At 47.7% G+C, this 12,992-nt stretch overlaps 2 protein-coding genes across 3 annotated transcripts in view; both read right to left on the bottom strand.

The window, feature by feature from the left end:
* Positions 1-11,681, bottom strand: part of LOC138792210 (zinc finger protein 850-like) — a 35,907-nt gene extending 24,226 nt beyond the window's left edge. Inside the window, exons 1-2 of one of the 2 annotated variants that reach the window (XM_069969353.1) lie at positions 4,336-4,468; positions 738-1,965 (exon numbers count right to left, since the gene is read on the bottom strand). In XM_069969353.1, the coding sequence (XP_069825454.1) occupies positions 738-1,965; positions 4,336-4,402 (1,295 nt within the window). In that variant the 5' untranslated portion in view covers positions 4,403-4,468. Of the gene's footprint in view, positions 1-386; positions 1,966-4,335; positions 4,469-11,575 lie in introns of those variants that run through there. The other variant, XM_069969354.1, reaches the window with a different exon arrangement.
* The window catches only part of LOC138793980 (uncharacterized), a 112,540-nt gene that overhangs the window by 90,826 nt on the left and 8,722 nt on the right, over positions 1-12,992 (bottom strand). The window lies entirely within an intron of this gene.

Below are 12,992 nucleotides of genomic sequence, written 5' to 3'. Positions count from 1 at the left end.
AATGTCTCTGCCCGCACCATCTCCAGACACAGATGGCCCCTCCATTACACAATGTCTCTGCCCCCCCATCCCCAGACACAGGCAGCCCCTCCATTACACCTCCTGTCTCTGCTCCCCCATCTCCAGACACAGGCGACCCCTCCATTATACATCCTGTCTCTGCTCCCCCATCTCCAGACACAGGCGGCCCCTTCATTACACCTCCTGTCTCTGCCCCCTCCCCATTTCCAGACACAGGCGGCCCCTCCATTACACCTCCTGTCTCTGCTCCCCCATCTCCAGACACAGGCGACCCCTCCATTATACATCCTGTCTCTGCTCCCCCATCTCCAGACACAGGCGGCCCCTCCATTACACCTCCTGTCTCTGCCCCCTCCCCATTTCCAGACACAGGCGGCCCCTCCATTACACCTCCTGTCTCTGCTCCCCCATCTCCAGACACAGGCGGCCCCTCCATTACACCTCCTGTCTCTGCTCCCCCATCTCCAGACACAGGCGGCCCCTTCATTACACCTCCTGTCTCTGCTCCCCCATCTCCAGACACAGGCGGCCCCTCCATTACACAATGTCTCTGCCCGCACCATCTCCAGACACAGGCGGCCCCTCCATTACACCTCCTGTCTATGACGCACCATCTCAGGGCACAGGCAGTTCCTAAAGATTGGTGTCTTGGTGTTTTTTGTCCTGCAATAGATAGCCAGACATGGTCACTGCCTCCTTAATCCTTTCAGATGCACTTATCTCCTGTGTGTATTATCAGATGTCTAACAAGACTTGATTTATTTGTAAAATATTTACCACATTCTGAACATGAATAAGGCTTCTCTCCTGTGTGAATTCTTCCATGATTAACTAAATATGATTTACTTGTAAAACATTTTCCACATTCTGAACATGAATATGGCTTCTCGCCTGTGTGACTTGCCTTATGTTTAACTAAATATGATTTACGTGTAAAACATTTCCCACATTCTGAACATGAATATGGTTTCTGCCCTGTGTGACTTTTCTCATGCATATCAAGGTTCGTTTTATTAGTAAAACCTTTCCCACATTCTGAACATGAATACGGCTTTTCTCCTGTGTGAGTTCTCTGATGTCTAACAAGATGTGATTTACGCGTAAAACATTTCCCACATTCTGAACATGGATATGGTTTCTCACCTGTGTGAACTCTTTCATGTTTAACAAGGCTTGATTTATCTGTAAAACATTTCTCGCATTCTGAACATGAATATGGTTTTTCCCCTGTGTGACTTCTCTTGTGTTTAACAAGGCCTGATTTACATGTAAAACACTTACCACATTCTGAACAAGAATATGGCTTATCTCCTGTGTGAATTCTCTGGTGTGTAATAAGACTTGCGTTGCATGTAAAATATTTCCCGCATTCTGAACATGAATATGGCGTCTTCCCTATGTGCCTTTTCGCATGTATAACTAGAAGTGATTTTGTTTGAAAACATTTCCCACATTCAGGACATGGATATGGCCTCTCTGCTAAGTGAGTTTCCCGATGTTTAACAAGAACAGATTTCTGGGCAAAACGTTCCCCACATCGTGAGCATGAATAGGGATACTCTGCTGTGTGCAGTCTCTCATGTGACACAAGCTCTGACTTATCTGTAAAACATTTCCCACATAGTGAACATGAATACTTCTCCCCTGTGTGACTTCTTCTGTGTGTTACGAGATCTGAGCTTTTTGTAAACTCTTTTCCACATTCACCACAATGGAACCTTTTCCGGTCTGTCTGATCTGTCCTTGTGGTGACAACCTGTGATGGGTCAGGAGAAGGTTCCTCATGATTAGGGGGATTATATGATAGATCTGTCCTGTGACCTCCTGGATGTACAGTAAGGTCCCGGCGGGTTTCTCCTGAGGAGTGCTGCTCCACTTCTTCATCTTCTACTTTATAATCCAGTGATAACATGAAGTCTCCATCAGCCGCATCACTGGGATTCTCTAATTACGGTTGGAAAAAAAAATTCTATAAATTTTTAATTCAACGTAGATAAGATGTTAGTACAATTGAAACACGCAGGAGGGGGAGGAGCAGGAGAAAAAGAAGACGTCTATTGTTTAGCAAGGTCAGGTAAGTATCTGACAGTAGCTGTAAGGTGGAGCCCCCCCTTATATCCCTGTCACCTCCCTCACTATACTGCACTATACATATATACACAGGGCGTCACGGGGCCTGAAGGGTTACTGTAATGTAGCTGTAAGGTGGAGCCCCCCCTTATATCCCTGTCACCTCCCTCACTATACTGCACTATACATATATACACAGGGGGGGGCCTGAAGGGTTACTGTAATGTAGCTGTAAGGTGGAGCCCCCCCTTATATCCCTGTCACCCCCCTCACTATACTGCACTATACATATATACACAGGGGGGGGGGCCTGAAGGGTTACTGTAATGTAGCTGTAAGGTGGAGCCCCCCCTTATATCCCTGTCACCTCCCTAACTATACTGCACTATACATATATACACAGGGGGTCACCGGGGCCTGAAGGGTTACTGTAATGTAGCTGTAAGGTGGAGCCCCCCCTTATATCCCTGTCACCTCCCTCACTATACTGCACTATACATATATACACGGGGGGGGGCCTGAAGGGTTACTGTAATGTAGCTGTAAGGTGGAGCCCCCCCTTATATCCCTGTCACCTCCCTCACTATACTGCACTATACATATATACACGGGGGGGGGGCCTGAAGGGTTACTGTAATGTAGCTGTAAGGTGGAGCCCCCCCTTATATCCCTGTCACCTCCCTCACTATACTGCACTATACATATATACACAGGGGGGGGGGGGGCTGAAGGGTTACTGTAATGTAGCTGTAAGGTGGAGCCCCCCCTTATATCCCTGTCACCTCCCTCACTATACTGCACTATACATATATACACAGGGGGGGGGGCCTGGAGGGTTACTGTAATGTAGCTGTAAGGTGGGGCCCCCCCTTATATCCCTGTCACCCCCCTCACTATACTGCACTATACATATATACACAGGGGGGGGGGGGCTGAAGGGTTACTGTAATGTAGCTGTAAGGTGGAGACCCCCCTTATATCCCTGTCACCTCCCTCACTATACTGCACTATACATATATACACAGGGGGGGGGCCTGGAGGGTTACTGTAATGTAGCTGTAAGGTGGAGCCCCCCCTTATATTCCTGTCACCTCCCTTACTATACTGCACTATACATATATACACAGGGGGGGGGCTGAAGGGTTACTGTAATGTAGCTGTAAGGTGGAGCCCCCCCTTATATCCCTGTCACCTCCCTCACTATACTGCACTATACATATATACACAGGGGGGGGGCCTGAAGGGTTACTGTAATGTAGCTGTAAGGTGGAGCCCCCCCTTATATCCCTGTCACCTCCCTCACTATACTGCACTATACATATATACACAGGGGGTCACCGGGGCCTGAAGGGTTACTGTAATGTAGCTGTAAGGTGGAGCCCCCCCTTATATCCCGGTCACCTCCCTCACTATACTGCACTATACATATATACACAGGGGGGGGGGGCTGAAGGGTTACTGTAATGTAGCTGTAAGGTGGAGCCCCCCTTATATCCCTGTCACCTCCCTCACTATACTGCACTATACATATATACACAGGGGGGGGGCCTGAAGGGTTACTGTAATGTAGCTGTAAGGTGGAGCCCCCCCTTATATCCCTGCCCCCCCTCACTATACTGCACTATACATATATACACAGGGGGGGGGGGTTACTGTAATGTAGCTGTAAGGTGGAGCCCCCCCTTATATCCCTGTCACCTCCCTCACTATACTGCACTATACATATATACACAGGGGGTCACCGGGGCCTGAAGGGTTACTGTAATGTAGCTGTAAGGTGGAGCCCCCCCTTATATCCCTGTCACCTCCCTCACTATACTGCACTATACATATATACACAGGGGGGGGGGGGGCTGAAGGGTTACTGTAATGTAGCTGTAAGGTGGAGCCCCCCCTTATATCCCTGTCACCTCACTATACTGCACTATACATATATACACAGGGGGGGGCCTGAAGGGTTACTGTAATGTAGCTGTAAGGTGGAGCCCCCCCTTATATCCCTGTCACCTCCCCCCTCACTATACTGCACTATACATATATACACGGGGGGGGGGGCTGAAGGGTTACTGTAATGTAGCTGTAAGGTGGAGCCCCCCCTTATATCCCTGTCACCTCCCTCACTATACTGCACTATACATATATACACAGGGGGGGGGGGCCTGAAGGGTTACTGTAATGTAGCTGTAAGGTGGGGCCCCCCCTTATATCCCTGTCACCTCCCTGTGTAACTCCATTATACCATACCTGGGGTAGCTGCTCCCGGCGTCTCCTCCTCCTTCACCTCACTCATACACCGGGGATCGCTCCTCATCCTCTCTTCTTCCTCCTCTTTAATCCTGTGATTTCCCCCCGGACAGTCCTGGGAATACAGAGGACGGGGACATCTCTCTGCTGGATTTCTCCTCCTGGATCCATCTGTAGGGAAGACACAGGGACTGAGTACAAGATCTCCCGTATACTCCTCTATATACCGTATATAGGTTATATGTCGGGCCTTAATATCACGTTCTGCTCCTCACTACAGATGTACGAGCTGTTTCAGGACGATTCAAGTTGGGAAGTAAAAAAAACAAATTGGATTAGTCTGAATTTGTTTGTTTTCTTTTGTTCTATCAGGTGAAACAGAACTGGAGCGGTGACCTCTGACCCTGCCCAAGGTAAGCAGCAATACTGTATACATCACCAGCAGCCATACTGTATACATCACCAGCAGACATACTGTATACATCACCAGCAGCCATACTGTATACATCACCAGCAGCCATACTGTATATATCACCAGCAGCAATACTGTATACATCACCAGCAGCCATACTGTATACATCACCAGCAGCCATACTGTATATATCACCAGCAGCCATACTGTATACATCACTAGCAGCAATACTGTATACATCACCAGCAGCCATACTGTATACATCACCAGCAGCCATACTGTATACATCAGCAGCAGCCATACTGTATACATCAGCAGCAGCAATACTGTATATATCACTAGTAGCAATACTGTATACATCACCAGCAGCCATACTGTATACATCACCAGCAGCAATACTGTATACATCACCAGCAGCAATACTGTATACATCACCAGCAGACATACTGTATACATCACCAGCAGAAATACTGTATATATCACCAGCATCCATACTGTATACATCACCAGCAGACAGACTGTATACATCACCAGCAGCCATACTGTATACATCACCAGCAGACAGACTGTATACATCACCAGCAGCAATACTGTATATATCACCAGCAGACAGACTGTATACATCACCAGCAGCCATACTGTATACATCACCAGCAGCCATACTGTATACATCACCAGCAGCCATACTGTATATATCACCAGCAACAATACTGTATATATCACTAGCAGCAATACTGTATACATCACCAGCAGCCATACTGTATATATCACCAGCAGACATACTGTATACATAACCAGCAGCCATACTGTATATATCACCAGCAGCCATACTGTATACATCACCAGCAGCAATACTGTATACATCAGCAGCAGCCATACTGTATACATCACCAGCAGCCATACTGTATACATAACCAGCAGCAATACTGTATACATCACCAGCAGCCATACTGTATTCATCACCAGCAGACAGACTGTATACATCACCAGCAGCAATACTGTATACATCACCAGCAGCAATACTGTATACATCAGCAGCAGCAATACTGTATACATCACCAGCAGCAATACTGTATACATCACCAGCAGACAGACTGTGCAGGCAGAATAGACATATTGGAGCTGCCTGATACTGAGGTAATGGACGGGAATGGGGGACATGTTGGGCTGTGTACACTGGCCCTTTAAGTGTGCGCACTATTGTCAGGAACCACAATAGCAGGAGGAGCTCGGCAATGGCGGGAGACACGAACTGCTCTACAATATATCGGAGCCCTTCAGGACCACATGGTTGTTATCATAGTGTATTGTGTATATGTCAGTAACTACAAACATGACGTCTATTCCACTCACTACACATTGCCTCATGCAAACATCATACTCAATGGGCAGGAAGCCTGGGCTATAGAGGGTCTCTGGTCAGTAACACTAGGCCTGGGTTATAGAGGGTCTCTGGTCAGTAACACTAGGCCTGGGTTATAGAGGGTCTCTGGTCAGTAACACTAGGCCTGGGCTATAGAGGGTCTCTGGTCAGTAACACTAGGCCTGGGTTATAGAGGGTCTCTGGTCAGTAACACTAGGCCTGGGCTATAGAGGGTCTCTGGTCAGTAACACTAGGCCTGGGTTATAGAGGGTCTCTGGTCAGTAACACTAGGCCTGGGTTATAGAGGGTCTCTGGTCAGTAACACTAGGCCTGGGTTATTGAGGGTCTCTGTTCAGCAACACTAGGCCTGGGTTATTGAGGGTCTGTTGTCAGTAACACTAGGCCTGGGTTTTCGGGGGTCTCTGGTCACTAACACTGGGCCTCGGTTATAGAGGGTCTCTGGTCAGTAACACTAGGCCTGGGTTATAGAGGGTCTCTGGTCACTAACACTGGGCCTCGGTTATAGAGGGTCTCTGGTCAGTAACACTAGGCCTGGGTTATAGAGGGTCTCTGGTCAGTAACACTAGGCCTGGGTTATTGAGGGTCTCTGGTCAGTAACACTAGGCCTGGGTTATTGAGGGTCTCTGGTCAGTAACACTAGGCCTGGGTTATTGAGGGTCTCTGGTCAGTAACACTAGGCCTGGGTTATAGAGGGTCTCTGGTCAGTAACACTAGGCCGGGTATATTGAGGGTGGAGGGTAACAGGTTGTCTCCACATGTGACTTATGACATGGAGCCTGGAGTTTTATCCACCTCAATGGAGGGAGAAATCCATCCCCCCCCCAACCAAAGTACAATGGTTCAATCCAGGGACATATACAATGAGGTGTCCCTGCTCCTGCCCCATTATCACCTAATCAGCCAATCAGGAACAATCATTCCCCTAGTCACCTGATGGCGGCTCCGAGTTTTGTTTGTATAAACTATGGCGGCAATATAACAACATGTCACAGTGCGGGGGGTCAGTGTGACTGAGCTGCGATCCTGGACCCCCCCCCTGTAAGGGAACAACTACTGTAAGTGTTCATGTTTCTGCCGATTTCTCCCTGTTATTGTATGACTGCTTTTGTATCATTGTCGTCTTATTTGTTGAGCACTGGACCTTTTGTCTGCTACAGAGTAAAACTTAAAACTTTGGTCCTTGTCTGCTTGGAGAATCCATGGCCTTTGGTTAGTGTTTTAACCCTGTGAGTGCTGGGGAGCGGTGTTTGGGGGTGACAGTGTCCTTTCACTTTGTTTGAAAAGTGGTGGCAGCGAGTGATGAGCGACATGTTCGTAAATACTCGTATGTTCGTACGAACATGATGCTAACTGTTCACGTTCGCTGATCACAATCAATTTGTTCGATGATGGGAATGGTTATAACGATCATTTTCGAACGTATTTAAACGTGCGAATGCTTCTCTCCCGATGTACGCAACTGCATAAGTTTCCTCCCACCAATTTGAAAGAGTCAATGAAGGTGTGGGGTAGGAAGGGCACATCATGTAATGTAGTAGCCATGGTCACTACTGGCATCACTGTGATTGGCTTTACGATTAGCGGCATTACATACATGCTATAAAAAGGCAACGCTGAGACAGATTTTCTTACAGTCTTTCCTGATTCTTGTGCCGTTCAGTAGGGAGAGTGAAACGTGCAGGGACAGCATCTGAATGTAGTTAGGCAGCCATATTCACAGTGGTAGGTAGTCAGTGTAGGAAGGGAGAGCTGACCAAATAGGACTTAGAACATTGTGAAATTGTCAGTGCAGGGAGGGAGAGCTGACCAAGTAGGGCTACAAATCAATAAGGGTATTGGTAGATTGGTGTTATTGAAGGGTGGGTAAATTGTGTTGGGTAAATGCAAATGTGTACGGGTAACCATTACTGAGAAAATTCCTGCATTGGATATAGCTATATATATATATATCTCCAATAAAGGATGATGGGTTTACTTTACATGGGATGCATATGGAAGGATGTGTGTGTATACTCTTGATTTGTTTATTCACCCAATAGATGGAAATAATAGACTGAAGCCATATATTCTTAGTTTGTATGCGGGAAATTTTAGAATGATGTTTGACGATAAACATGTGGGTAATGGGATTAGGTAGATAGCCATTGTTACATGTCCTTGCTATCAACAGAAACACTTTCCTGGGCAGAGATTTGATTTGTTTTTTGTTTCTAAGAAAGACTTTTGGATTTTTATTTTTGTGTTATCCATTGGATGAAGGACTGGTGAAGAGCGACCACCATGGAAATGTACAGGACTGTATACAGAGTTCTCTTGTGTGACTAAGATCAGAGCTGCCATGTTTGTGTTACACAGCTCCACCATGCTTGCCATCTGCAATTCATTGATTCATTCCTATTTGGACATTGACACCAAGTTTAGTCTGTCTCTAACAACCTCTATATTCAGCAAGTGCAGAGAGCCTGAAGAGCTGACAACTCGAGATCTACAGTGTCTTCAAAGGTGCCAAGATGATGCACGAGTGAAGGAAGACGATGTACCTGGCCCAGCACTGCTACATGGGCTCTACAGCCTACACCTCCAGCCATACCTGCAACCCCCCGACCCATCACCAGAGATACAGAGGGGCTCTACAGCCTACACCTCCAGCCATACCTGCAACCCCCCGACCCATCACCAGAGATACAGAGGGGCTCTACAGCCTACACCTCCAGCCATACCTGCAACCCCCCGACCCATCACCAGAGATACAGAGGGGCTCTACAGCCTACACCTCCAGCCATACCTGCAACCCCCCGACCCATCACCAGAGATACAGAGGGGCTCTACAGCCTACACCTCCAGCCATACCTGCAACCCCCCGACCCATCACCAGAGATACAGAGGGGCTCTACAGCCTACACCTCCAGCCATACCTGCAACCCCCCGACACATCACCAGAGATACAGAGGGGCTCTACAGCCTACACCTCCAGCCATACCTGCAACCCCCCGACCCATCACCAGAGATACAGAGGGGCTCTACAGCCTACACCTCCAGCCATACCTGCAACCCACCGACCCATCACCAGAGATACAGAGGGGCTCTACAGCCTACACCTCCAGCCATACCTGCAACCCCCCGACCCATCACCAGAGATACAGAGGGGCTCTACAGCCTACACCTCCAGCCATACCTGCAACCCCCCGACCCATCACCAGAGATACAGAGGGGCTCTACAGCCTACACCTCCAGCCATACCTGCAACCCCCCGACCCATCACCAGAGATACAGAGGGGAGGAATGATACAGACATCCAAACGTGTAAAGGGCGGGGACAGATGCCTACTGAGGGTCTGTTCTTTGGCCAACCAAGGAAGTAGTGACTTTACCTGCACAATAGGCCCCTGTGGCGAGGGCACAATAATCCCTCCGCTTCCCTGCACCAGAGATTTGGGTCTACGAAGATCAGAAGAAAGAAGATTTGCACCAAAATGGACATTGTATTTTGTGTTACTGGACATTTGATTTTTCTATCATTCTTTTTGTTTTTAAGCCCAGCTGTGACCAGTTTCTGTTTGTAGCAACAGACCAATGTAAGAGAGGTAGATGGTGAAGTGTGTGATGTAATAATCATATAATATTTTGGGTGAAAAATATTTTTAATGTGATGATTGTATGACTTCAAATAGCCAAGGGTGGATTATAATGCTAGGTATAAATGGTGGCTATCTGAAGCATATTGGCGGCCATTTTATGTGTCATTCTCCATTTCACATCTTTAAAGGTCGTTCACTGATGGATGACCCAGATGACTGTATACATGAGACTTCTAGGTCATCCAACAAGTTTGAAGAAGGCTTTTACTGATTCAATGGAGATAGTTTGCCGAACCAACAGAACGTTTAACGAGCCTCAGTGATTCAACAGAATATAGTATAGTGCATAGTATCATCTAATATATAGTATACAGAATATAGTATAGCGCATAGTATCATCTAATATATAGTATACAGAATATAGTATAGTGCATAGTATCATCTAATATATAGTATATAGTATACAGAATATAGTATAGCGCATAATATCATCTAAACAAGAAAACCTCATATCATTGCTTTAGGATTAATCTGTGCATTGTCCCATTGTGTGAGTATTGTCCTCTTAAGGATTAGAACTGGCCATTCTATTCTTTAGCGTGAGGTAATACAAACAAACAGGACAGAGATCTGTGTATTCTAAACTTAGTGCAGCACTAAAGTGTATGAAGTTATTGATTCTAACTGTGTATAAAACCTGAGAGCTGCAGCCATCTGGTAGAGAGGTTTGGACCTATGGTAAGGACACTTCCATAGTGTAGGCCCAGGAGGCTTCCATAGTGTAGGCCCAGGAGGCTTCCATAGTGTAGGCCCAGGAGGCTTCCATAGTGTAGGCCCAGGAGGCTTCCATAGTGCAGGCCCAGGAGGCTTCCATAGTGTAGGCCCAGGAGGCTTCCATAGTGTAGGCCCAGGAGGCTTCTATAGTGTAGGCCCAGGACGCTTCCATAGTGTAGGCCCAGGAGCTTCCATAGTGTAGGCCCAGGAGGCTTCCATAGTGTAGGCCCAGGAGGCTTCCATAGTGTAGGCCCAGGAGGCTTCCATAGTGTAGGCCCAGGAGGCTTCCATAGTGTAGGCCCAGGAGGCTTCCATAGTGTAGGCCCAGGACTTGGTCTCTGTCAGATCGCTGGTAGCCTCTCCCCAGTTGAAGTTCTATGACAGATGAAGTATCGTTATGTTCCTAGTAGTGATTGGTTCTCTGTCCTGCGCCGATTTGCGGCTGATGTTTGGTTTTGGCCACTTGCGGCTTTGCCTATGGCTGATACTAGAAGGACAGATGATGTGACTATGCACTAGTGATATTGTAAGTACTTAACCTTTGTATTCATATCCATGCAAAAGTGTACGCAATCTCATACTAAGAAACACCTGGTTATTGTATTTCTGATATACCATCTGTATATAATCCTTTTTATAGATCTTTTTAATCATTTGTTTAATAAAATTGCGTTGTATCATTATTGGTCGCCTGCTTTAAATATGTATCTGAACCTTTTGCTCAAGAGTTAGCAAAACAAATTGTCAGTATAGGGAGGGAGAGCTGACCAAGTAGGGCTTAGAATGTTCTGTAACTATCAGTGTAGGGATGAAGAGCTGACCGGGTAGGGCTTACAAGGGCTTTGTTCGCGAATGTTCGTGTTCTGAACCAAACGTCGGGACATTTGCTCATCACTTGTGGCAGCCTGTTTTGATGTATGTGTGGACTGTGCTGGGTGTAATTTATGCTCAATTTGCCCCCTGAGTGGAAGCTGAGTCCAATATTGAGGAAGTGGAAATAGATTGACCCCTTGCAGTGGTATCCACATCATGTGCTGGTAAGTGTGTACATGACAATGGTAATACCACCCTGTGCAGCATGTCTTCTCTTACCCGGTGATGTGAGGGGCGGCTGATCCTCCATCATGGCCTCCTTGTACAGATCCTTGTGTCCTTCTACATACTCCCACTCCTCCATGGAGAAATAGACGGTGACGTCCTGACACCTTATAGGAACCTGACACACACAATGATGCCGTCATCCTCCAGACACCTCCCACCTTGGTGTTATATGTCCCAGCATTCCCAGCAGCATTGCTCACCTCTCCAGTCAGGAGCTCAGTCATCCTGGTGGTCAGTTCTAGGATCTTCTGCTCATGGATCAGTGATGGAGGTGGAGGATCTGTGATGGGGCTGCTGCTCCAGCCTCCTGACACAGGGGGCGCCACACACTCACCAGACCACTTCTTCACTACTGTGTAATCCTGTGTATGGTGAGACACTGATCACTACAGAGAGTCTAACAATCCTTCCCCTCTCCAGTCATCTCCCTGTATTATCTATAGGGATAAGAGGGAGGGGATGTGACGCATGGCTCACCTCTCCGGTGATCAGGTGGATTATCTCTAGGGTGAGCTCTAATATCCTGGCCGCCATCATGTCTCCCGCCTTCTCCGGCCTTGGGGGGTCATTGATGAGAAGGGGCGGCTGATCCTCCATCATGGCCTCCTTGTACAGATCCTTGTGTCCTTCTACATACTCCCACTCCTCCATGGAGAAATAGACGGTGACGTCCTGACACCTTATAGGAACCTGAGAAACACAAAGATACAGACTCAGGAGAATAAGGGTCACGTATGGAATATCTGACCCATCGTGGCTTCTGGCCTCTCCAGTCATCAGTTGCCTCCTCCTCCTCCTCCTCTCCAGTCAGCAGCTGCCTCCTCCTCCTCACCTCTCCAGTCAGCAGCTGTCTCCCCCTCCTGCTCACCTCTCCAGTCAGCAGCTCAGCCATCTTGTTGATGAGTTCCAGGATCTCCTGGTGACTGTTTCCCTTCTGTATCAGTGAGTGAGGTGGAGGCAGCAGTGATATAGGACCCTGGTCCCTGCTCCATCCTTCCTCCTCATCCCTCCTCTTCCTCACCACCATGTCATCCTGTGTATGGAGAGAGACAGTGATGTCACTTTATCCCGTCACCTCTCCAGCCATGTCCGTGCTTTATTAAGAGACAGGAGCCATGAGGCGGGAGCTCCCAGAATCCCTCACCTCTCCGCTCAGCAGGGAGATGATCTTTAGGGCCACGTGTAATATTCTCTCCGCCATCTCATCTCTCTCCTCCATCCTCACAGCAGACATAGTTGGACGAAGGACCTTTGGTGATGTCACAGTCATGTGATCAGTGATATGGGAGGAGATGAAGGCAGTAAAGGACCTTTGGTGATGTCACAGTCATGTGGTCAGTCACATGGGTGGGAGGAGTCAGCTACAACCTACATGAGGAGACACGACTGTCCCTCAGTCCTCGGATAG

The sequence above is a fragment of the Dendropsophus ebraccatus genome, chromosome 5, assembly GCF_027789765.1.
Source record: "Dendropsophus ebraccatus isolate aDenEbr1 chromosome 5, aDenEbr1.pat, whole genome shotgun sequence".
Taxonomy (NCBI): domain Eukaryota; kingdom Metazoa; phylum Chordata; class Amphibia; order Anura; family Hylidae; genus Dendropsophus; species Dendropsophus ebraccatus.
This window is presented reverse-complemented; position numbering and strand designations above follow the sequence as displayed.